At 41.7% G+C, this 25,575-nt stretch overlaps 2 protein-coding genes across 2 annotated transcripts; one reads left to right on the forward strand and one right to left on the reverse strand.

Annotated features, from left to right (window-relative positions):
* Positions 1-3,355: 3,355 nt before the first annotated feature.
* LOC115055754 (GTP cyclohydrolase 1-like) lies at positions 3,356-5,051 on the reverse strand. Its single transcript, XM_029521769.1, has 6 exons — positions 4,778-5,051; positions 4,412-4,521; positions 4,268-4,323; positions 4,157-4,188; positions 3,992-4,076; positions 3,356-3,485 (listed from the first exon to the last, which is right to left on the reverse strand). The coding sequence occupies exons 1-6, from the start codon at positions 5,049-5,051 to the stop codon at positions 3,356-3,358; spliced, it is 687 nt and encodes a 228-aa protein (XP_029377629.1).
* Positions 5,052-11,648: 6,597 nt separating this feature from the next.
* socs5b (suppressor of cytokine signaling 5b) lies at positions 11,649-25,470 on the forward strand. The gene is made up of 2 exons (XM_029521180.1): positions 11,649-11,964; positions 17,403-25,470. Exon 2 carries the CDS (start codon positions 17,422-17,424, stop codon positions 19,111-19,113), a length of 1,692 nt encoding a protein of 563 aa, XP_029377040.1. The 5' UTR covers positions 11,649-11,964; positions 17,403-17,421; the 3' UTR covers positions 19,114-25,470.
* Positions 25,471-25,575: the final 105 nt, after the last annotated feature.

The raw sequence follows: 25,575 nt of genomic DNA on the forward strand, positions 1-25,575 counted from the left end.
TCAATCACTACTTGTACTTCCCAAGGCCAACTTCTCGTTTTCAAAGGGAACCAGGAGTTGCCGTCAGTTGCACCGGCTGTTTGTAGATTTAAATTTAGCCCATTAATTATGTAATAAATGGGGATTTACTTGGTATTAAATCGAACCAGGCAGCAAAGCAGAACCCGGCGCCTTCGCTAATAAAACCCAAAAACGGTTACTCTTGACATTGGGCCTGACACTTTTTTAAAATTCACAATAAAGAATTGAATTAGAAGTGTGCAAAAACAACTCCAGATGCCAGAAAATGTTATTCCAATAATCTTTGGGAGGCTAAAGGATGAAAATGATGCTAATTTGTTTAACATAATCAGACTCATCCCACCGTTTCTAAACCGTATGAATCTGTCCAACTCTTGATGTGTTTTCCAAAATTAAATCACATAAATTGAATTTCATGGAAATTAGTTAGCATTTTAGCACTTAGCCACAAAAATTTTCACAAAGTCTTGGAAGTTTTTTTTTTTTTTTTTAAAACAGGTTTTTGGATGATGAAATAAAGTCTCTGATTAAAAACACAAGCTCAAGACATTTTCATGTTTGACTCTACAACATAAAATACAGTGGTGGTGACTTCTTAAAAGAATAACAGAGGATACAGAGATTTTCAGGAGAGTTAAACACGTTGCACCAAATACGTAAACACTGTAAAACAATTCATGCTTAACTCTTTTTGGATGAAGTGAGCACTCAACTAAACTACAAGTTGGAAGTTTGGCAGCATTTCCTGAACTATTTTCTGCAGTAAAGTTTTTTGGGTTGTAAACTTCCAGGTTAGCATCAACGTCCTGGTGGTTTTGTTCACACTTTGATGCTACAGTGACTTTATACTAATTTAGTTTTGCAACTGATTTGCACAACCAAAGTCTTGACTGCAGAAAACAAGAAAAAGTTTTAATGGTGCAGCCAAATTTAGTAAATCACTGATTTAAAACCATAAAACAACAAAACGTTGTGATTGATAGATGGCTGGTGCAACCCATGCTATAAATCTACTTTTTAAAAATGGAATTCAAATCAGTTGAACCCAAATGACATCAGCTTGACAGCGACAGGTGTCGTGTAATAAACAACTTTTTGAACAGAAATGAAGATATGTGAAGTTTACCAGAATTTTGAAAACTGTTAAAATATATGTAACTCCATAAAACAGCTTTATGCAAATACAGTTTCGGATTTTCATGTCTGTCGGATTTGTTGGTAACAACCTGAGTTCAGGATGGAATTTTGTTTTTATTTTCTTGCAAGTCAAACATCTAAACTATCGGCTTGCCTTGTTTTGATGCATTTGGTGTTGGCTTTTCCTCTTTTACTTTTTCAAACGATTAATCCAACAGTGCCAACTCTTGCTGAATGACTTGTGTAAGTTTTTTTGTTTGTCTGTTTGTTCTGATGATTGATTCAAAGCTTTAATGTAAATGGTGCTCCTCCTCTGTCCCAGCCTGCGTTGTGTAACTGTCAGCAGATCGCAGGTTGAACAGCCTTCTATCTCTCTCTCTCTCTCTCTCGCTCTTGGGACAGTTTTTGCTTTGCTTATCCGTTGTGTGAAGGTCCACCCTCAGGATCCAGGATCTAAGTGCCGCAGCCACCGATGCATTCTCCCTGTTGATGCTTCTCTCTTCTCAATAAATGTGGTTAATGTGTTGATGAGTTGGCTCAGAGGCGTTAACTCGCGCAGCATCAGAAACACATTTGTGGAATTAACATTCGCAGCTTTTATTTGTGGAACTGAGGGTGTTAATGTTCATAATGGCTCACACATCACTGGGTCGACTTGGTAAACAGGTCAATGGAATTAGATACTAATTCATTTATATATCATTATAATATTTTTTTTTTATTTTCATGTTTTCATTTCAGTTGAAGACATCCACATTTAAAGCAGTGTTACATCCGCAAGCCCGTTGATGTGGCCCCATGAGTAAAAAAAAGGAACCTCGATCATTTTAATGCCGCCACCACTTAACCAGGCAAGAGACAGAGAAGTCTAAATTAAGTGACATTAGGGTCATCAGCTTTTTTTTTTACAGGAAATACAAACTTGTCGCTGTAAAAACTGAGAATGAGGAAATGTTTTGCATTTTTTAAATCAGCAGAGAGGACGTTCATTCTTGCACAACCTGAGACACTTTCCAAATTTTACTCCTAAATAGTGAGATAAGAAGTTTAACTTACAGGCATCTCCAGGTTTTGAGTGAGTGAGCGTCACTGTGAGCTGCTGAAGGCGACAAAGAGTCACCGTCAGATGAGCGCCACGTTGGTTCCCAGCCTCAGGGCTCTGGGCCCTCGAGGGGACTGGGGCCCTTAAACACATGATCCAATATTTGTCTCAATTCAAAATACTGGTTAAAGATGATATCCGTCACAATGCATAAACAAACTGAGAACAATATCAACGGCATTAAGTAAATGAAGCAAATCAAGCTGACATTTCTTCCTCTTAGCATTTCCTTTGCCCTCGTCTTGTGGTATTAAAATGAGAATATAACACAAGAATATAACATAACACAAATAAACAATAAAAAGCTGTCGAACAATGAAATTCCAACCAGCTAACTGCTGCAATATGAACAAAAACAATATCCTGAGTACTTCTGTTTGTTCTCAGAGGGAGGAAAAGGCTTTGCAGGCCGAAAGTTTGGGCTGATGTAAGAACATGGCCGCGGTTAACGAGACGCCAGGTGATCTCAGGTACGGTGTTAGTCGAGTGATCGGACCCCAACACTGAGTCTGCACAGGGAGGAGAGTGGAGCGTTAGCACCCCTCATTGGCTGCACGGTTCTGCTCAGAAGGCTCTTACTTCCCATTTTAATGACCATCTGCAGCTTTTCTGAATCGTTGATGTTCTCTAGATCTAAAGAAGGAAATTAAGTCGCATAAGGTATGATGAGTTCCATCAGCTTTCTGTGTAATATGTATTAAGTTGTGTTAAGCGTTATTTCTCACTTCATGGCGAAAAACCAACGACCCAAATTAATCAGAAGAACTTTTTTTTTTTTTGGTGCATTGGATTCAAATGTTTTTACTCAGACAACAAAGACAAAAATGAAGTTTAAGGCAAAGAAGAATAAGTTTAATTAAGTTGTGACTGTACAAACATAAATATCTCACAATGATGTATCACTGTGACCAGAAATAGCATTCATTTGGCAAATATTAAGATAACATGTTCCAAAGCATCCAGAAAAGATATTAATTAGAACAAAGTAAATTAATATTACATTCAGTGCCTTTTATCTGTTACACTTTTATCACTTCACATCCTGACTCCATCTCAGGGTGTGGTGTGTTCGAGAAGTGGACATGTCCAGCTGACTCATTTCCTGTGTATGTGAGACAAAAACTCCTCTCGGAGCTTCGGATCTGTTTTGTAAGTTCCCAGCAGGACAGATGTGACAGTGTTGGCGTTTATCTTCTGGACACCTCTCATCACCATGCACATGTGACTGAAACGCAGACAGAGTTTAACTTTGAGTTAAAAAGTACAAAAATGGAGGCGAGTGTAGATCTAAACACTAAAGCCCCAGTTTAGACATTTCTTGTCATTTTCCCCCACTTTGGCAGAATTTCAGACAAACCAGGATCAACCTCAGCCTCTCAGCGACTTAAAGATGGTTCAGCTGAGTTGATGTATCAAATAGTTTTATGTCATATCATATCCTTTATGCCGTACAGCCTTGATGACATGAAGTCTGTCTGATGTTGTGAACTGGGCTGTTGCTTCCCTGCAGAGCTCAGTGGCCGTAATAACCTTTTTATTTTTTAGCCTATGCTAAAAATCATTTGGGTTACTTTATTTCTTTCAAAACATTCAAGAAGTTTGAGTCCTAAGTGTCCCATTAACTGTGTCTTATTTTAGGGCCGATATTGGACCAAAATACTGGGCTTTATTTAGTCAGAAAAGAGAAAACTGTCGAGGATTTTTATAATAAATGAAGACAAAGAGACTCACGCAGCTTCAATGACCACAGCCACTCCTGCAGGCTCCAGGGCCTCATTGATGGCCATCGCGATCTGTTTGGTGAGACGTTCCTGAACTGTGGAGGAGAAAAATCCCACTGAATGTGACTGAAGGCCAAAGGTTACAAAAATAAGAGTGAAGTCAAACACACATTACCTTGAAATCTCCTGCTATACACCTCCACAATTCTATTAAAGTAAAAACAATAAAGTGAATCCAGTTGGTCATTTGTTTCATTTTTGGTGTGTGTGTGTTGCCATCACTTACCTGGCCAGCTTGCTCAGGCCGACCACCCTCCTGTTTGGGAGGTAGGCGATGTGAGCCTGACAGTGAAACAAAAAACAACAAAATCAGTAAGAACACAGTTAAAGGATTGTTTGAGGACTCTGGGTGTCTCGGTGAGTGAACGACCTTCCCAAAAAAAGGCACCAGATGATGTTCACAGAGAGAGAACAGGTCGATGTCCTTCACCAGCACCACCTCATGATGGTTTTCGTCAAAGATGGCGTCATTCAGGATGTCTGTGCAGATGAAAACGCTGATTATTTTTTTCTGTCTTACTGAATAAATCATTATTAAACTACAGATGGAAAACTTCTCTGCCTAGTTTTGAGTACTGTGAACGCACAACCAGCTTTCATTTCTCACTCTGATACAGTTTGGCGTAAAGTTGCGTTGACACAACTTGAAGCTCACTTTTATCTGACAGAAGTGCAGATATTTGCTGCAGTGATTACTCAGATGTGCAGCACAGCTGAGTTTGGTCATGCCACTCACCCTGGACCGTCTCCTGATAGCCCTTTGTGAAGAACTTCATGGCTTTGGCTGCACGTAATGGTGTGCGTAAAAGTCCCTCCCGCTCCACATCCTCTCCCAGCTCCTTCAGGATGGTGCTGTAAGCTTTCTCCATGCAGGACACCGCAGACCGATCCTCTGGTGCCGTCGAGTCTTTCTCCTCCTTGCACAAATCGTTGTGTTTGCACTCATTGTGCTTGTTCAGCTTAGAAACGGACACATTTCCGTTGAACTCTGAGGCGTAATGAAACTCCATTCTTGGTCGGTTCTTGGTTGCTGGAGATGAAACAAACTGCAGACGGCTGGTAGATGAGCTCCTAAACCGGGCTGTTTGAGCTGTGGCCTCTGGAAGGAGACGCCTCTGGTTTATAAAGCCCACTACAGGCCCCTCAGGGCAATCCAGATAACCTGTGGATAATTGCTAGCAGAGGCCTAGAAGAGCCCTGTGATGCAGAGGGGCGTCACAGAGCTGCAAATTCCTCCTGTGCCCATATATGACGTTTAAAATCGCCTTTAAAGTTTAATTAATTAATAATTAACGTTAAACTCCCTCTTGACTTCATATTCTCACTGTCCTGGAATGTGGAGATATAAAGAATCCACAATTTCTCATCAACGTACCCCCCCCCCCCAAAAAAAAAGAAAGAAAGAAAAAAAAAAAAAACCCAACATATGATCCTGTGACACGAAAGTGGCCTTGTTATTTGGGTCACAGCCACCGTGGACCATGACTGTAGACTTGAATAGGAGGGTGGAAAATCACCCTCTGATCATCTGCTGTCACAACGTTGTGTCACTCATTGTGTCTCATTCAACCAGAAATGTTGAAATATAATACAGGGAACACATGTAGCGCAATTCCCTCTAAATCCTGAAATCACACGAAATCAGACGTGAGCCAACGCCGATTTCAATTTAAGTTCTCACAGAAACACAGAATCTGGCCTGAGCACAGGAACGTGCAAACATGTGAGCCTGATCAGCAGAACTGATCGATTCCAAAATCAATTGATGGAGACGGCCAAAACAAATGGTGCATGACAGCACATGTGAAATTACAGGCTGTTCCGTGGTCAGCTCTGGGATACAAAGCCAAAACAATTAAATTACTGTCCCAGGGAATCAAACCTGGAAGAGCACATTGTTCTTCTAAGTTCAATTAACCCATTTTAGGAGATAGCAGCTGATAAAACAGAAGATGTGACCCCAGAAACTTCCAGATCTTTGAGCTTGGCCTTGTTAGGAATAAGATTTTTTTGTTAAATGAGAAAAAACACAAATTTCCAGCTCTCTGGGTTTAAAAGGGTTAATAGAGGCACATTAGCGCGTTCTCTGAGTCATGAGAGAATAAATCCCCTGCAGAATTAAAAAAAAAAAAAATCACATCAAATCCTCCATTTAATGAAAATAATTAGTTTATAAGACGAACAAAGAGTCGGGCAAATTGCAAGAACTTAGTCTGACAGGACGAAATGTCTCCTTTTTCTGAAGAAACTGTTTGAAAAGGACAAATGAATACAGATAAGGCTGACAGTTCTGATTGTGGCTTCAGACCCATTAAAACTTTTGTGAGGCCACTGACTCGTGACCAGATCGACCTCAGGTTCTGTGGAATCTGCCTCTCAAATGTGGCCTCATGCATAATGGCTGCACAGTCAGGCCCCTGAAGTGAGTGTCCTTTATGTTTACGTGTGTCTTTTAAACTCATTGTGGGTTTTCATGATGATTTGTGACTTTGCTGTCAAGTCAGTCAACAATCTATTCAACACTGCAAATACACAAAGAAGAATTCATCTTAGATTTAGTTCTTTCAGCATCTTCTCGTATTTGTTTCACTCAGGGGAAGAGTCAATTGCTCCTTAATATCAAAATGGTTTCTATCCATTCAGGGATTGTTGGAGACATTCCTTTGCTATAGTTTTTCTACTGCTTGTTAACGTTATTGTTCGAGCACAAAAAGGACTCCAGGAAAAGGACCGTTTTTTTGTTTTGACACAGTGAGACACAAGCGTGGAGAAGAAGTGGCTTCCCGTCACTTTGTGTAAACTCACATGATATTAACTCAATCATCATTTCAGATAAGTCTCTGTCACACCTTATCCACATGATGTCGATCAAAATCATTTTCCACTTGTTGTTTGTCTCACTTTCTTTGACTTCTCAGAAAACACAGACTGAAAGACATTTAAATTAGATCGAAAACAAATATATAACCAAAGAACACATTTTCCTTTTAGAATCCTTAAAATCTTCAAACTTAACTTTCATTTTTAAACATATATGAAAGGCTGGATTGAAAAACATTTGCCTGTAAAATCAAGACAACTCAATCCACGATCAAGAATTTGAGATTTGTGGAAAACTTAGGTCACTAGTGTTCATTTTTGACACGACATTTTATCTGGTAATGTATAATTAATTGTCTAATCTTCCTCAGAGTTCCTGCAGTTCTTGAAAGTCACGACAGCTTCATCTCTTTCCCAGTCCAGGGTGTCAAATCCAGATTCTCCATCCTTGTCAATATGGCTTCCTCCTGTCAACTGTCCTGGGCTTCAAAGAGAAGCTGGTATCGACCCACCTCACCTCTCACAGCACATCCATCAAAATGATGAGCCACATTATCCAGTGATGGATCTGCATGCTGCTGTTTCCAACATCTGGAAGAAATGTAAACTCAATCCCAACCCTGGGTTGGGGCCCACTGCTGGGCTATAAAATAGGCCAACAAAGCATTGAATGTAATTATATTAAAAAGACAAGAAAAAATTCTCTAAGAAATTATTTGGTTTCCATATTGTTGGACTTTCAAGTGGGCCATGAGTTGGAAAAGTTTGGGGACCACTACTTACATTTAAAATAAATGTTTCCTCCACGAGGACGTGAAAATTCCTGACGTCAGTGATGCTGCTCTGACTTTATTGGACAAATGATAAATGAATAAAGATTACATTTTATATTTCTGAAGTTTTCCGCCTTTTTGTGTCAGCTGTGACTACGAAGTGAACGGCTTTGTGCTTACTGTCACAATGCTGCCGTGACTAAAGATGCACGAAATTCACTAACTTCTTCATGCATGTGAGCTTCTGGATGGTTTTCTTAGAAATCAAAAGTTTCTTCGGTGACATGCAAATAAATAAATAAATAAATAAAAATGAATAAAAATAATGTTGATGCATTTTGCTTTTTTTTACTCTTCTCTTTCCAATTTTTATAAAAACTTCCTGGACTTCATGCCTAATTTCCATTTTCAAACACTCATCAAAAATTTGAAGTTCCAAGATGTTATTTCCCACTTGTAGGTCTCCATCATTCCACTATCAACCACAAAAAACACCTTTACGAAGAACCCCATCCATGAAATTTATGAAAATAAAACTACAAAACAACCCTGACAGGTGAAGAAAAAGGGCCGAGCAGGACATCAGGAACAAAAACAGATTTAATGTAACAATCACCCAAAATACACAACACAACACAACACAACTGTGGCTAATCCCTAGATTTAAATAACAGTAAAGCCACCTAAGGATCGGATAATGGTGTTGTTTAATTTTGGATACATTATAAATTCATGACTGGGATGATCTTAAAATACAAAAATACAAAAGGTGTGTTAGGGTTAACCCATATTGTGAGAACAGGACACATGCAGGAATAAGTCATAAGATGAATCAAACATCAGCTATGGATCTTTAAACCAGAGATTACCAGCTATGAGTAAATCTGAATTTCATGTCGATGCAATTTTATTTCCAGGCTGTTGCCACAAGATGGAGACACTTCCATGGAAACCACATGAACAACTTCCTGTAACTCAACATAGAGATTCACAGTTTCCTGGTTGTAAATGCAAGCAACATTTCTGTCCTGAGTTGCGATAATTTATCTTTCTGTAATTCAAATTTGATTATAGCAGCTGCTGCCATATTACAAAGAGTGGATCCTGTGTATCTTGTAGTTAAACTGAGGATGAACAGCAATTAATAATTCAGGAAAGTTATTCAATTATTTTATATTGTCAGTATCAGTGACTGCAAACTCACCACCAGATCAAAGGGGCCTTCAGTCATGTCCTGTGAAGTATACTTATGGCTTGCGTGCTTGAATTAAATGAAAATTTAAGTATCTGAAGTCACAAAATAACACAAGAAGGTTCCAGGTTTGAATCCCAGGCCGCTGGCTTCCTCCCACAGTACGAAAATATGCACATTAGGTTGATTGCTGTGGCTAATCTGACTGTTGGTGCGACTGGTTAAACGGTTAATCGTTGGATTTAGACAGAATGATTCCCACCAAGATCAAAAACTTCATTTTCAGACCTAAAATTTGAGTAGAACTAGGATCAGGCTGGGCGTCCATCTTCCTCAACTGGAGAGAGAGAGAGAGAGAGAGCATTAGAAATAATAATGAGCTTTATTGCCTTTCCTTTCTGTCTTTTGTCTTAATCCTCCTTGTCATGGTTGCCTTGCTAATTGCCACTTTTATTGCTTTGTTTTGTTTTAATGCACAGCACTTTGTAACTTTATTTGGAAAAGTGCTTCATAAATAAAGTCAGTATAATTACCAATATTATTACAATTGTAGAAGCAGCAGCAGTAATAACGTTAATGGTACCTGTAATGCTACCGGTGATATAAGTGTAGTAATAATGAAAGCTTATTATTAATTTTACAAAGTTTAACAGCATGCGTTGAGCTGAATATGGGGCTTGTCAGCTCACTAAGACCAAAACATAAACCACGAAAGATCCGACCCAACGTCTGCTTCACTCCATCCACGAAACACCACGACTGATCTGCATCCAAGTCTATTTCTGTACGATGCGACTCCCCGTCCCCAAATATTGTCTGTCAACACTTGTGATTTGCATTAGTTTATTTGGATGCCAGACTCGCAGCGTGGAGCAGTAAATGAAGTTTAGTAAACACTTTAACATCAGTGCAACTGAAACTTTCAAAATGACCCTTACAGAATAAACACCACCTCCAGTTTTTTGCATCTAGAACAAGACAGTAGTCTGAATTTACAGAAATCTCAATAATCTATGTAAAAAAATATTACATATGGAGGCTGGGACACTTCTCCCTCTGTAGATTTTACAGTTTTCACATTTGTAGTAGAGCTGGTGTGAGAATGTGGTTTTATAATCAGGACTTTTCTCCCTCAGGTCCAGATGAGTCGCACTCAGTCACCCTGGACAGGGACGAGGGAGTTATCATATCCTCACTGTGGATCGCCTGCAGATGACACAGCGTAGACCTGGTAGGAAAGGTCCTCGCTGACGAAAATAGTGTGAATCACTCCTGGCAGAAGAATCAGTGCTAATGCAATTCTCTTTCATTTCCTTTCATAAGCACAAATTAGATCAGCGTCTCGGAGATGTAAAAGCTAATGTGTTCGGGCTGCTGGTGATTTCCCCTGAACTCACCCTCAGCCCCAGCTAACTACTGCATTACTCACGCCACTTCCACTTCCCATTACGCCTCGTGTCATGTGTACATGAGTGATCCGACTCCAGGAGATGACTTCATGTGTGGGTGCGAGTGACTGTGAATGTTCTTCTCAGACATTTTAATTGTATGTTTGCTTTGGAACTCGCTATGCAATGTATTAATTGGTCATGATGCCAGATCTCTACAGTTTGAGGGGATGGCTTTTAAATGTTTAATTTGTCTCACATATTATTATTATCATGTCCACTACAGATTTTTTTTTCTTCTTTTGGCATAATTGCTTTTGTTTTGATCCTTAAAGTCCTCTTGATGTGATTGGGAAAGTTCACAAGTATGTCCAGATCATCCCTCCCTAAAGGCTCCAGAGCAACAACTGAGCTTTTGGGCCTTAACACCCATATTCCTCTCACTGCTTCAACGATGTGCAAAGTTTAAGTAGAAATATAATTAAACATAAAACAAATGAGAAAGAGGCAGCAAAATAAGCACAAAACTATATTTGAATAATTGGACCAGATAGCAAACTATTATATTAGTTTGAATTGTTATTTGGTTGTGTTTTTTTCCGCAAATATACTATTATAATTTCAAATTAAATAACTAAAAACACTCTGGTTCGTGACCAGGAAAGTTTATGAGTATGTCCAGATTATACTATTAAAGGCTTCAGTACAAAAATTAATCTTTTGGGCCTTTCTTAGTCCTGTATTCCTCTCAATGCCTGTTCATTGTGTTGTTAAGTAGGAATATAATTAGAAAAACAGAATAAGGATAAAATAAGATAATCCTATATTCGTCTCTCAGTGAGGAAATGTGTACATTACAGCAGCATCGGACAGAATAGAAGCAAAGAGGGATAACTAGAAATGTTAGATGAGACAGGAAAAAAGAAATTGATAGAGAATATATGAATAAACATAAAAAAACCAAAAATGTAACCTGACAAAAACCAAGATGAGTACAAAACCAGATTTTAACACGTGGATCTGGCAGAAAAACAAAACCTCACACGAGGCTTTTACTGTTTCGTTGAATGAATATTTGTTATTTATGGTGTATATTTTAATGAGTCACAGCCAGCTGAGCTTCAGACGGTGGTTCATTTTTAACCAGTGAAACAGTGAAGCCGGGACGTCCATCCTCAGCATCCCTCCACCGCTCCACGTTTCCGAGCCGCAGCCAGCGGCCGAGCTTCGGCCTCCCCTGGCTGGCCATTGGCGGCCGCGCACGCCCGTCAGCAGTGGCGGGGCTCGGGGCCGTTCCCCATCCGGCAGCTCCGTCGGAAGTGTCCGCCTTTTCCTCCGCCCTCCATTGGACCGGGCCGCCGTCAGTCCTCCTCTCCGTCCGCCTCCCCCCCCCCCCCTTCCCCCGGCTCTCCGTCTGCCGACACCGCCGTCACATCGGCTGCTAGAGGCAGCAGCGACCGCGGCAGAGGAAGAAGACCCCCACCATGATGGAAAAGACGGGCTTTGGCTGCACTTCCAGGCTAATTTAACTCCTTCTTTGGTTTTCTTTTAAAATAACATATATATTTTTTAACAGCGTTGAAGTAATTATCGGGGAAACATCCGGGATGACACCGTCAAGTCTCCCCGTCTTTTCCGTGCTTCGCTCCGCCGCCGTGGTCCGCAGAGGGGATCTATGCCTGACTTCTCCCGTTAGCCATTTTTTGCAGACAAAGAGAGCCGTTGAATAGACCTTCCACCGGCCACACGGGTAAGACACGACCCCGGGACACCCACCGCCACACGTCCGACATGTTGTAGATATCTGCCCGGCACGTTTGAGCCTCTCTTGGATGGTTTATTTCAGATTTTGTGTCGGATTTTCTCCGCTCTTCCTCCTCCCCTCAAGCTAACCAGCTAGCGGAGCTAGCGGGTTAGCCGAAAGCTAACGTTAGGATCCCCCTGTTCTGGGGGGAATGCTATGCTAGCTGGTTAGCAATTTTTTTTTTTGACAGCTCGTGAGTTGCTAAATTAAAGAGACTCTATTTTATTTTTAAATGGATGTTTTTAAGTTTTTTGTATTTAATACCATATAAAAGGAGCTTGGTTAACGTTAACCCCCACGGTTGTAACCCCAGAGGAGCGGTGTGTCTGTGGAGGGTTAACGTGTTAGCAGGTCGGCTAACTCGGCTGGGACCGAGGGGGGGGGGGCTCCAGCAGCCAAAAGGCCTCCAACCAATTTCTATAGACCAGCTTAAAAACAACAAAATCCATTATATTATTAAATATGGTTTTATAAAAATCTCCTCGTCTGCCCGTTAGAGTAACGGAACCGTCCGCGGTTATCTGTAAAACCAGCTCTAATTCATTGTTGGAGCGATAACTCAAAAGAATGGTTTATTTTATTAACTTTAAACTGTGTTTATCTTAGTTTTGGTATTTTTCCCACCTAATGTCACTTAACTCATTATAATGACTTTTTTTTTTTAACTTGCATGTTTTGTTTTACTAGAAAGCCACAGCAGGACAGCATAATTATTTTAATGAAATTTCTGTATGTGCTCCAGGATAAGGTAATATTTCAGGCTTATGTTTTGACTGTGCATATTCTGCACTATTAAATAAAAAGACAATCTGCTTATGTTTTGTGGAGGATAAATTGGCTCATCATATCAATATCTCAATTAAAAGTTTTAAAAGTATTTGCAGAGATATATTTGAGTTAAAGGAAGAATCAGTGTGTTTTATCAGTCGTTTGCAGACCCTGCATGGCTTGCTGCCATCCCACATATCTTTAAGAATGCGAGACGCTGCAGATATCTCATTAACTCTGGCCTGGTCTGAGCAGAGAAGGCGCCCTCCCTTAATCTTGTCTTCTCTCCAGCCCTCTCTTAGATCAGTGTGATCCCAGGAGAATGGGTGTGTTGGGCTGCCGGAGAGCAGAAGTAGCCTAGTTCTGTTTCAGGGAGACTTTAAAAGCTTGTGGACTGGATGGTGCTATCGGTGTGGCCATTGTTATCAGAGGGCGACTCCTAGACAGTGATAGAGGACAGTCACCTATAAAATAATCACTCATGTATTGGCTGAACTGAGTTAATTCTTAGCACAAAGCTGCAGTTTGAGTTGTCTTATTGTAAAGTGGTGTAAAAGATTAGTGCAAGAATTGTAAATTGGATGCAATGGTGCAAGCAGTCTGATACGAGTTCAAGTTTAAGTTCATATAATGTGTTTGTGTCACCATCTTCGCTTTAATAAATGCGCTAACTTCATAGATGGTGACTGTTTTTGTTTGGTTCGATGAGTCCAGTGTTATTAATGTTGTCTGTTTTTGATAGCTCGTGAGATTGGAGCCATGCTAACGAGGACATGGGCCAGATTAGCTAAATAACACTGTTGCGCAAAGAGTTTTCATTCCTTCACATTTGTAATAGTTCATACAATTTTATGGTTCAGTGCCCAGAGATTTGTCTCCCTGCTTGCCAAGTTAATCATAACTCTTACCAATTTCTAATGCTATTAATAATAAATGTCAGTCCTGGTTAAGTTATAGGCATTCTTTAATCATACCTGGTCACAGTTGGCAAAGCTGTCAAGATCCTGACCCCTTTCAGTCATGGGTCTTGGTCAATGGAACTTTTCATTGTTTGTATTTTTTAAGCCATTAGCAGACTGAGGGATAAAACACACCAACCTGGATGGAAAATCCAGACTCTCAAGATGTAACTGATAAAACATTAGCCTCACAGTTCCAGTTTATCTTGGAAGTTAAACAGCAGGGTGTGAACATGCAGTTGTAGTTGGTAGATCAGTGCTTTCTGGCTGACAATCGAATTACAAGAAATAAGATAAATCTGGCAAATTTAGGCGGTGGCTGGTTAGACTTTGTGCTCCAACAAAAATTTTGACAAACTAAAGCTGGTTTTTGGCTTGTTTCCTTTTTCTTAAGTTTGTTTGGCTGGACAACGAGTTCAAGTGTGTTTTGAGTAATGTTTCTTCTGCCTGTCTAAGTTAGTTTGAATCTTGAAATGGTTGAGATGCGTTAGTGTGCTATTGAGCCAACACATTGAAATCATAGACAACTCTAGTTAAGATGTAAAATCACATTGTGGATGGTGGTACCTAATCAACTTAGTTCAAGGCTGCTGTTTTTTTTCCTTTTTTATGTAAATGTATTTCTCGGGTTTTTTGCTTTCTCCATGTGTGTAACATGAGGCATGACACCTCTTAACTAAAAGTCTTGACAGTATCAACATCCTATCATTTGATAGGAACCGCAAACCTTCAAGCACCGCCTTGAGCTACAGACGTTCTAGGGCCTTTTAACTGCGTGCATTCGCACCGCCAGTAGGAACACTGTCGTGACTTCTGTGTTTACTCGGCAAATGCTGTAAACGGGTTTTTTTAAAAATGGTGGAGTTGAATGTAGTGTGCCTACGTCTGGACCAATCACTGTATACTTAAGTCATGCAAAGTTCCTATTGCGCTGCGAAAATACCTACCCTGAAGTAGGGGCAGCAAAAAAGCCCCTCAAAACAGTGTTCTTAGAACTAGAATGGTTCTACGTTCCTGCGGTGCAAACACGGGAAAAGGGGGGTACTTTCTCCACCAGTTCTAATAACTATGGAAACGTTCCTCTGGTGTGAATGCACCTTATGGTGTGGCAGATTGGACCATCATAAAGTATTAAAAGTGCTTCCTAAATAAATTTGAATCATCAATCTGTGATATTTTTGTCTAGGTTAGTACACGTTATTTATACAAAGGCAACTAACAATTATTTCCTTTGTGCATATTACTTACAATTAACAGCATGTTTACAGCATGCATCTATTTCCATGTGATCTCACTGCAGGATAGGAAAATATTTAATGTTCTTGATATAAGACCAAGTGATGCAACAAATTCTCACATTGTTTTGCATTTTTTTCCCCTTGGAAACATCTTTCAAAGAAAACAAATTATTCCCCTTCTCAGAATGGGTGGGAATTTTCTTTTGATTGGGTGTTTGATAAATAGATTAATAGTTGTGCACAAGTTTAGCATCAGCTTAATCAAGATGTACACGATTTAGTGCAACAGTATTTGTGCATACCTGGAACAGCTGAAGTTCCACGCAGTGTGGACACTGGCCATGATGTGAGGGGTTATAATCAGAGCTAATGCTGTGGGCACAATGCTACTGAGTTTTCTGCATGGCTGCATGTTGTATAAGCATTTTTAGTAATGGAACACTGCTGGTCACTCTGATTCAATTATTTACCTCATAAATTTAATTATCTAATTACATGCAACAGGAAAAAAGGCTATTTCATTATTTATGTGCAGACTTTAAAAAAAAAAATAAAATCAATCAAAATCATGGCCAAGTATTGATTGTCTTTGAGTTCCATTACTAAAGATCAACAACAGTACACACGTCACCATAGTTCAAGCTTTAGTAACAATAGCAACACTTAAACTGTAAAGTCAATCAGGTAATGATGAGTAAATTTGCCTTTTTTTAACAATGCCAAAATCAGATAGATAAGGATTATAATGGTATAATGCTAGAGCAGCTCCCACCACAGTCGGCAGCACTGAACAAAGTACAAAGGACTTGGTGTGCGTGTTGCAGTGCTGAAATGAACCACTTTAGTAGCTGTAATTTAATTACAAACATATTTTAAGTATAATTGAATTGCAGCATGCAGAAACCTACCATGGTACTGGTTCTCAACAGTCATGCATTTGTTGTATTTGCTGTATAAAAGCATGTGGGAGCTTTGCATGTTCGGAAATATGTCTGTCTGTTTATCTTTGGGGCTCCATATGAAGTCAGTGGCTTGAATGTGTAGCCAGTTGTGGGTTTAAGTACTGCGGCTGTCCAACAGAACAGACAATGCACTTTCTCCAGTTTTTTGTGTGCATGCATATTTAATACAGAATAAGAGGTGATCTACAGAATCTCAATTATGTCACATTTGGGGGTTAAACTTTCATGGCTACACAGATATTTTGACATCTTTTTATAAATTGAAAGCAATTCAATATGTGGGATGACCACAGCCAGGTTTGGAGATGTAATGAGTTTTTCAGCAATACTCATAGAAGATTCCCTCAGGAAATCAACTTAATCAGTCATGTGCTGAGGATCAGTTTAGTTTCCTGCACATCAGAGTTCTGGACTCTCTCAGCTGAGTCTGCAAATCCATGATGCCTCTATCAATATTTGGATGCACTGTCTGTGTGATGGTCGACATGATGCCAGGTGGTCAAACAGCACTTTTAGTCCAGAAGTTTATTGAGTTAGAACTTGGAGGAAGTGAGACAGACTGGCCACAGAGGGACTAATGTCCTTTGATGAGTGGCTGTATATTAGTGAATGGTATGTACAAATAATGCTGACGGGGTTGGGGATTTCAGTCTTATTGAGTACTGCTACAATTGAACTGCATGCTCTTTCAAGCTCATCCATAAAGCTTAATTTTATTATCTACTGTTCACTTAAATGCACAAGCAATAAAGAAAATAAACATAGTAATTCAGTTGCAAAATCATTCCAGAAGGTTTTCTTTGTGGAAAAGTTGTTTGCTACTACTTTGAACCTTCTTGTAAACACGAAAATGTATACATTAATGGGGTTTAGAGAAAATGTCTGAAACCAGGAAGGAAATGCTGCTTTTTGCAATCCTTGAAGCTTTTGTGTTTGCCAGGCCACGTACCCGAGCTGACCCTGCTTATTGTAGAATTCAAACACAGTTTTTGTGTCACCACTTCCAGATCTGTCAAATTGTAGAAGAGTGAAAAATCAGTGACGTTTGTGTGTGTATGTGTGTGTGCGCGCGCCTGTCTGCTTCTGTTGCAGGGAAAGTTTTTGGTCAGGTCTAGACTGGCTCTGTAATACAGTACATACCAGCAGATCAGCTGTGAGCAGATCCTGGGTTCATTTATAGCTGTGGCCTTGTGTCCCTGCACGTCTGCCTGGCAACTCCTAACTCCGCTGTTCCAGCTACTCAAGCTCACCCACCTCTCAGACACTTTGGCCCCGTTATACTCACACCATGTCTAATTACTAGATACACAGTAGCCTGGGGAATTTAAATGTAGGACATTCTTTATATAGTTTTACCTCAGTATTAAATGTAGGCACTGTTGCTGTTGTGAGATTGCTCCACCTGTGACTTAATTTTTTGTTTTTGCCTTTTTTCCCCCCTCTCCTGTTGCCTCCAGGTCTCAGGGGCTCCTATTGATGAAGAAAGTAGGCAACATGTGGAGCAACCTGAAGAGCAAATGCCAGACACTCTTTCACAACAGCAGTGCAGGACCCAGTGAAAGCAGGGTTGAGGCAGATGCCGTCCATTGTGTGGTGGATCTCGGCCAACCGGGCAGCTCAGGTGACGCACATCCATCAGGAGCATCTAGTCCATCACGGAGCCTCCTTCCAGTGCCAATGGTAACATCAGGACGGCGCCATCACAACTGTGTGTCGGACATCCCTCAGATAGTAGAGATCACTATTGACAAGGACACTGAGGATATACGGGGGGGATCAGGGGGTGTTCCCCTGGCCAGGAGAGACTCCTATTCCCGTCATGCTCCATGGGGGGGCAAGAAAAAACATTCATGTTCCACCAAAACCCAGAGCTCGCTGGAGGCAGATCGGCGTTCTGGGCGTTTAAGGGGGAGTGGGAACCGTAGAGACAGGCGCTACGCCGTCAGCTCCATTCAGGAGATGAGCGATTCTGTGTCTGGAGGACGCAGTCTGACTGCTCGGTCGTTGCGCCAGCGGCTGAGTGACACGGTGGGACTGTGCTTACCCCTTCCCACTCGAAGACGCTCCCGTTCAACTAAGAACCCAGTCGCCTCCAAACGTAAGATTCACCTAACAGAGCTCATGCTGGAGACCTGCCCCTTCCCACCAGGCTCAGATCTCGCCCACAAGTGGCACTTGATCAAGCAACACACAGCACCGGTCAGCCCGCATTCCTCCACTGCCCTGCTTGATGCCTTTGACCCGGCCCACCCCTCTCCTGAGGATGAAGAGGAACGTCTACGTGAGCGCCGCAGACTTAGCATTGAGGAAGGTGTGGACCCACCACCTAATGCACAGATCCACACCCTGGAGGCCTCAGTGCCGGGATCCTCTCTCTACAAACTGGGACCAAAGATGGCTCCTGGCATGGGAGAGGCCTCTGGGGATGGCCGGGCCTCAGGGACTGGCAGCTCTGTGACTGCTGTATCATCAGGGGCATGTGGGCAGGTGTTGGGGGCTTCAGCGTCAGCCCAGGACTGTGACTCTGAGGAGGATTCAACCACCCTCTGTCTGCAAGCCAGAAGGCCCAAGCAGAGGCACACCTCTGGTGAAGGTCACTTGAGCCGGCAGCAACCTGGACCGTGGAAGGTCCACACGCAGATAGACTACATCCACTGCCTGGTGCCGGATCTATTGCAGATCACCTCTCTGCCCTGTTACTGGGGTGTGATGGACCGCTATGAGGCTGAGGCACTGCTGGACGGACGGCCAGAGGGTACCTTTCTGCTGCGTGACTCAGCCCAGGAGGACTACCTCTTCTCCGTTAGCTTCCGCCGTTACAACCGCTCCCTGCACGCACGCATCGAGCAGTGGAACCACAACTTCAGCTTCGACGCCCACGACCCTTGTGTTTTCCACTCTTCCACCGTCACAGGACTGCTGGAGCACTACAAGGACCCCAGCGCCTGCATGTTTTTTGAACCGCTGCTTACAGCACCTCTCCATCGAACCTTTCCCTTTGGCCTGCAGCACTTGGCACGAGCTGCCATCTGCCGCTGGACCACATACGATGGTATAGGCTCTTTGCCGCTGCCCCCTGCTTTGCAGGACTTCCTCAAGGAGTATCACTATAAACAAAAAGTACGAGTTCGCTGGCTGGAGAGGGAACCGCCACTTAAGGTCAAATAGGGCGGGCTTCTCCATCGTCTGTACACACACTGCAGCAGCATCACAAAACTGAAGAAATTCCTCGTTAGCCAATTAGAGGCTTTGCTGATATGGCTCTCTTTCTGGTGGGAGATGAAATTGAAATATAACAAGCTATACAAGGTTCATTCTAATCTTTGTTTTAGTTATTACTTACATCACAGAAAATACATATAATTATATTCAGTATAATGCTGTCTGGCAAGCACATGTTTTTGTGTTGAACAGGTTGTTTTGACAGGGAGGGAAGGCACAAATATCAGCGCTTTGTGTCTTTTCCCCTCCCGCTTTGTGCTAATTGTCTGCCTGATCCCACAACATCTCCCTGCCTGTAGACCTGCCTGCATGCCTTCCCTGTTCATCCCAAAATGCTACTTAGGGCCACATGGCTACGTTGTACAGTTCACTTTGTGCTTTCTCTCTCTTTCTCTTTTTTTTTTTTTTTTTTTTTTTTTTTTTCTTCCCCCCTCCCCTCCAACCAAGCTTGTCAAAGCACCTAGTGGAGACACCTTCCTGTAAGGGCTTTAAGGTGTCAATGGGTTGAGAGGGCATCTGGAGGTGCTATTGGTATATTGCAGTCAGAGCTTGTCCCATGGATAAAGCTGCATTAGGCACATTCTTTGCCATATCTGCATGCATGAGTATCACCTGAGCCAGAGACGGGGGCAGATTCTGAGAGGGACAGCACATCAGGGAAGTTAAGGGCTTTCTAAGGATAATATTGGTCCTTAATAACAATTGTTCCTACTTAAGCAGTAATCATGAATAAAAAAATCAGTGTACTGTATCCTAATTAGTGTGCACACCCCCGCTCTCCTTTTTCTTCTTTCTCCTTCAAGGAAATATAGTAAGGAAAATATTTTGTTAGCAGTCTGTCACATCGTCTTTGGCCACGGTCACTTCAACATGTGCTGCCAGTTCATTTCTTCCTACCCTGTAACATTTGAGTAGTCCGGTGTTTCTACGGGATCATGCTGTGGCTTGACAGTGTTTAGTTTTACACCTGCTTCTTTCAGTTAGCACTTTTTTTAATTTTTTATTTTTTTGGATGCGTCTGCCCTGGACACTGAGAGTGTCCAAGTTGGTTAGTTGTCTCCAGTTTTCACCAGACACTTGTGACACTGGTGCAGCTAGCCGTGCACTTCGACTAAGGGGTGCTTACAGGGGTTGTCCGAGAAGTTGAAGGTGTGTGTGGCAAGTGCTGGGAAGACAATCAATGAAACTTAAAAATACTCTTGTCCCTTCTAAACATGATCATAAAAGAGGGAGTTGACCCCTTAAAGTTCATTAATAGGACAAATGTCAATTGGAGAACACTTTCTTTGCCTGAGTTTATATTTCTTTCTATGAAATCATGTTAGAATGTGTTATGCTGTTGTAATGAACGGCCCTGTGTCACCAACAGGAAACAGATCATGTAGCCTTTTCTTGGGCGTTAATGTCCCACACTTAACAGCTAATTATCTGAAGAAATCCCCCTCATTGGATGGTTGCATCGAGCCCAGGCAACACATTTGACTCTCAAGAGGTTGGCATGTACCTGAGAGCTTTAATTGTTGTAATCTGAGTGAGTTCAGTTGTGTGGGAGAAAAACACTGCTGGCCATCCAGCCACCTCTGTTGTGTTCTCAGTGTAACCTATGTGCCTTTTCAGAAAACCATTCTTCTTGTCCCTTAATCCGCTGTTTAGTTGTCCAAACCTGGAGCAGGTGCTTCAACATGGTGCACTTGAATGCCATGAAATGAGTCTGAGCCAAAAGCTCATTTTCATGGTGGTTCAACAAAACAAACAAACAAAAAAAAAAGTAGTGGTATTCTGTGTTGGTTAGGTTTTACATTAGCTACATCTGTTGTCACTCACTAATGCATGTGTTAGTCTCTTGTCATGTCATGGCTTTGTGTGGTAGTATTAGGTGGATAGCGGGTCCAATGCCAGCCCTACTGTAGCATACACCAGCTCAAAATATCCCTGTTTGTCCAGCCTCATGTGTAGGTTCTTGGCTCCTACTTGCCAAACAAATCTGGAAGGTTAAGCAAATAATAATCTAACGTCTGATGACTAACATTTAGTTTTAATTCTTACTTTTTAGTAAACACACATTACCTGGCTTAAAAAAAAGAGAGAGTAGTTAAACGTTGAAACACATTTCTGTGAGCGAGATGTGTCCAAACAAATGAGTGACTCCCCTGTGTACTAAAAGAGAAGATTTTTCTTTGAAAACCATGCAGGTAATGTGTAAAACTGAAATATTAAAGCTGAAACGCACATGAGCTCATGATCACTGGAGGGCTTCATCTCTAAACTAGTTCTTTAGTCATTCTTTAGTCTGTGTATGTGCTCATGGGTGTATCAACCTGCACATACGGCAAAAAGGTCATTTTAATCATCAATGGGGTTGAATCGTGAACAAATGTCTGGGTGCTTTCTCTCCCATGAAAATCTGAGACCAAAGCTGCTGCACACAGCTCTGTCTCTTAACTCACTGGGCTGATGCTTATTGTGGAGTTCAGTGGTGTTTAATTAAAGCTAAATTATCAGCTTAACAAACAAGTGAAAGCTCGCTCCATACTGTGGTTTGGAGACTTGAGCTCTTTGCTACAACATTTTCTTGTGGGAGGACCAGGACGCTGTAAAACTCAAATGCTCTCCACACCCCGAGTCTCATGTTCACATATTGACCAGGCAGCAATGTGGGGTGTGTGGCCTCCTCGTGTTTCACAAACCGTTTCTTTGAAGCAGTTCGAATTGATCAGGCATTATAAAATATTTCCTGTCTGAAAACGTGTGGAACATTTTCAGCTGCCTGGTACTTTGTGGTCATGAATACAGCACATTACTCTCCTGTATGTGTTGAGAGGAGCTGGGGTGATTCTCAGGAGGGGGGGTGGGGGTAATAAGGCCGACATTTTAGTTGCTTGCATGCGCACTTTTATGTTTGAGAATATTCGGCATCCACACTGTCGAATGCAAGAAACGTATACAGAGGCTCCACAGAGCAACAGACCCCTTTATTGTTTTGTGGATTTGATTTTTTTATAAATGGCTATAATTACCCATCAGTCTGTGCTGAATAACCCAAAACATATTTTCACTAAATAAGAAAACGAAGTCTCTACTTTAGAGAAGTACTTTGTAAAAGCCCTTTGGCAACAGTTATACCTTCAAGTCTTGTTGGCTTAGACTTAAAAAGCTTTACACACCTGGATCTGGGCAGTTTATTCCAGTCTTCATGGCAGATCCTCTGAAATGCCGTCAGATTGGATGGGAAGCTGCCACCTTCAGGTCTGTGCAGATGTTATGTGGCTTTGGCTGGGCCTGTCAAGGACAGCCAGAGTCAGCACACAGCCAAGCCGACGCTGGAGTGACTGTCACTGCTCTGCTTGCAGAGGTCAGGGTGTTTTGAGTGTATATATTTTTTTTTTTGTCTCATTGGACCACAGAATCTTTTTCCTCACACTCTCAGAGAAAAAACCTGCTTGATGTTCGTCCTTCAGGCGGGCCCTTGTGAAGCTCGTTGGGTGTAACACTTCCCAGACCGGGGCTCCTCTTGCCTGGTGACTCAGTTTGGCTGGATGGACAGAACTCTAACTTCTTCCATCCTGATCCATGCCTCTGTCAAAACACAACAAATTTAAGGGGTCTGAATATTTTGTGAAGCCGCTGTATTTGTTTTAAACTCCCCCCACACACACACACACAAACCATCTTCTATTTTCCTCACCACCACCTGCCGACCACGCTGCTGCTTAGCAATTGCGTATGACCCCTTAACATGCCCCACCTTGCTTGTGGGCACTAATCACAGGCTAATTTTACCATGTGGGGATAAATATACCGGGTACTATAAGGGCCACTTTGTGTTGCCTTATGGCTGCTGTATGACTGAGGGGAGCTGACTTTTTTGTTATGTTTTTATATCCTCTCTCCCCATCTGGCCACATCTCCTGACATCAGAGCGCTGATGTAGATGATGGTGGTTTAGAGTGAACTTCAGGCCTGTTGTCTTGCCCTCTACTCTTTCTCCAACCATGTTATAGCAGAGACGGAGCTGGCTCACTGAAGGTGCTACGAAGTGCTCGCAGAGAGGGCGAGGGATTTGTTGAAGTAAAAAGCACTTTAATTGTGTATTTGTATTCTACGGTGCAGTCTCCAGGTATAGGGACAGTGACGCGTCTCTACTCCATCATATTGAAGTGACGGTTGGGTTCAGAGGTTTATACTGGGTGAACACAATGGGGATTGGACCTCAGCTACAAGTCTAACACGCTTTAAGGTTCATACAACTTGGTCGAGCATGTTCTGCAGTGCCAGAATCAGTCACGAGTACATGATCTGTTCTGATAGCTGCATTAATGTTCATTCTCACTTATTTTGGGAGTAAAATTTCCTCAGTTGCTCAAATTGAAAAAATGTTTTGTCTATTAGATAAGGATAATTTTTTTAAACAATTAAAAAACAAGGCCAGTATCCCCACTGTGGTCACCCAAAATGGATTTGAACGCTCTCAAATGTAAAATAAAGTGGGAGTTAGCACTTTAATTTCATCATCATTGTTTCATTACTGATAAGCTGCACTACAGAGTCAGAACGACTGAAAATGTCCCACTGTCCCAATATCTCCGGACAGCACCGTACATGTATTAGCTCAAGACAGCGAGACTTGTGAGTGTTGCGATGGCGCCGGCGATCCTGAAAGCGTTTCACTTATATTCAGGTGTTGGAAGCTGTGTTGATGGAGTTGTATTCTCCACCATGGTGCAGACTCTGCGTGTGTGTGTTGTGTGGTAGTATATTAGTCTATGGACAGAGCCACACAAGAGGGAGGGAAGCAGGGTGGACTGTGAGGGGTGATGACAGTGACTCCGGTGAACAATGCCTCTCTGCCCCGTCCTCCCCAACCCCCCATATATGTATAAAAAAAAAAAAACAAACCCTCAGGCAGGCCCGTTGCAAGGAGAGTCCTGGGACCCTCTCAACCCAGTTTTCCGTTTTCCCCATGGGAAATATCTGATGTTAAGCATAGCACATGTTTGCCATATATCCCGTAGATTTAGGAGAAGAAGAAGAAAAACAAACTGTTGTATGTTTGATGAATAATTTGTTTGGAGTTGTGTGTTAGGAGCCTGATGAAAAGACTTTTTATTCTTCTGTGGTGCATTAACTGTCTGGAACACACACATTTGCACATACCATAACATTTTCTCTAACAGCGACACTAACCCAGGTATAACACACACACACACACACACACACACACACACACACACACACACACTCACACTGCATCCTCACCCCCCTAAACCAGGGATGCGTAAAGATGGACCACATTTTAGCCAGCACCACCTTTGTGTGTGACTCCCCCAAAAAAGGGAAAGCAAAGTTGGGCGTTTGTGTATATTCTATGTTCTTAAATAATAGACAAAACAAAAAAAGGAAAAAAAAAAAAAGACAACAAAACAAAATAAGAAAATGCCATGAATTCAACAGTTTTGACCTTCTATTGTCATTAGTATGACACTATTTAGCTGCACTATGATGAGAGCCTCGCTTGTGGCGAGAAACCACTGGGTCCGGTCTGGATGAGACGCAGGCTGGTTAATTCGCTAAATTGTCCCAATTTACAGCAACACCCTGCAATGTCTGACCCCCCCCCCCCACCTCGGTACGACTCATGGTTTCTGCTGTTAAGAGGACAAACTTTAAAAAAAAAGATATTTTAAACATTTTTCTTCCTTGTTCCCATATATATTTTAGAAAGCTGGGTTAAGTGCTATATACAAACAGAAAAAGATGTATGAAAGAATTATTATTTTTCATTATTACTTCTCCCTAATATGCAATGGAGTGTAGTGTAACAATGGTTGCAATCCTCTGTCACTTTAATGCTGTATGTGCACATTGGTTGCTGTGTGGATGTGGGTGCCGAGGCAACAGGACTTGACAATGATGGGAACTAATGGTTGTCACTCTGCAGCGCTGCCGCGTTCCCAGACTGCCTTATTCGTTCTGACCAATCATAAGAGCCCTTTTAAACCCGGGGCCGCAGGCTGACCAGGCTGTAGTCGGACGAATATCGCTGTTCCATTTTCTTTCTGCTTTTTCATTATTTTCTTCTTCTTCTCTCTCTCCTTTTTTTTTTTTTTTTTTTTTATTTGATTTTTATCTTCTTCTGCTGTCAGGTAGGATTTGGAGCATGTAAATGGCATAATCATGTTCACATCTCACTGTCTGTTCTGTGTATCTGCTTCACCATTTGAAAAGAAAAAAAAAAACTTGTTTTCCAGTATAATCTGTTCATTTTTAAGAGCCGTATGATGCGACACTTGTAGCTGTCACTCTTGGTGCTTGGCTTATGCTTCATTGTCTTAATATTCCAAATAAAACTGTTAAGTGTAATCCACACTGGCCCATGATACGCTCTGGAGTATGTTTGTTTATTTTTTT

This window comes from Echeneis naucrates, chromosome 15 (assembly GCF_900963305.1).
Source record: "Echeneis naucrates chromosome 15, fEcheNa1.1, whole genome shotgun sequence".
Classification (NCBI taxonomy): Eukaryota; Metazoa; Chordata; class Actinopteri; order Carangiformes; family Echeneidae; genus Echeneis; species Echeneis naucrates.

Excerpts from the sequence above, each read along its gene's own strand:
- LOC115055754 (XM_029521769.1), bottom strand. The coding sequence starts at position 5,051 with ATGGAGTTTCATTACGCCTCAGAGTTCAACGGAAATGTGTCCGTTTCT. Across the intron at positions 4,077-4,156 it reads GTATAGCAGGAGATTTCAAG|TTCAGGAACGTCTCACCAAA; the intron begins GTAATGTGTGTT and ends TCTCCTCCACAG. Across the intron at positions 3,486-3,991 it reads GCTGTGGTCATTGAAGCTGC|TCACATGTGCATGGTGATGA; the intron begins GTGAGTCTCTTT and ends TCTGCGTTTCAG.
- socs5b (XM_029521180.1), top strand. The coding sequence starts at position 17,422 with ATGAAGAAAGTAGGCAACATGTGGAGCAACCTGAAGAGCAAATGCCAG.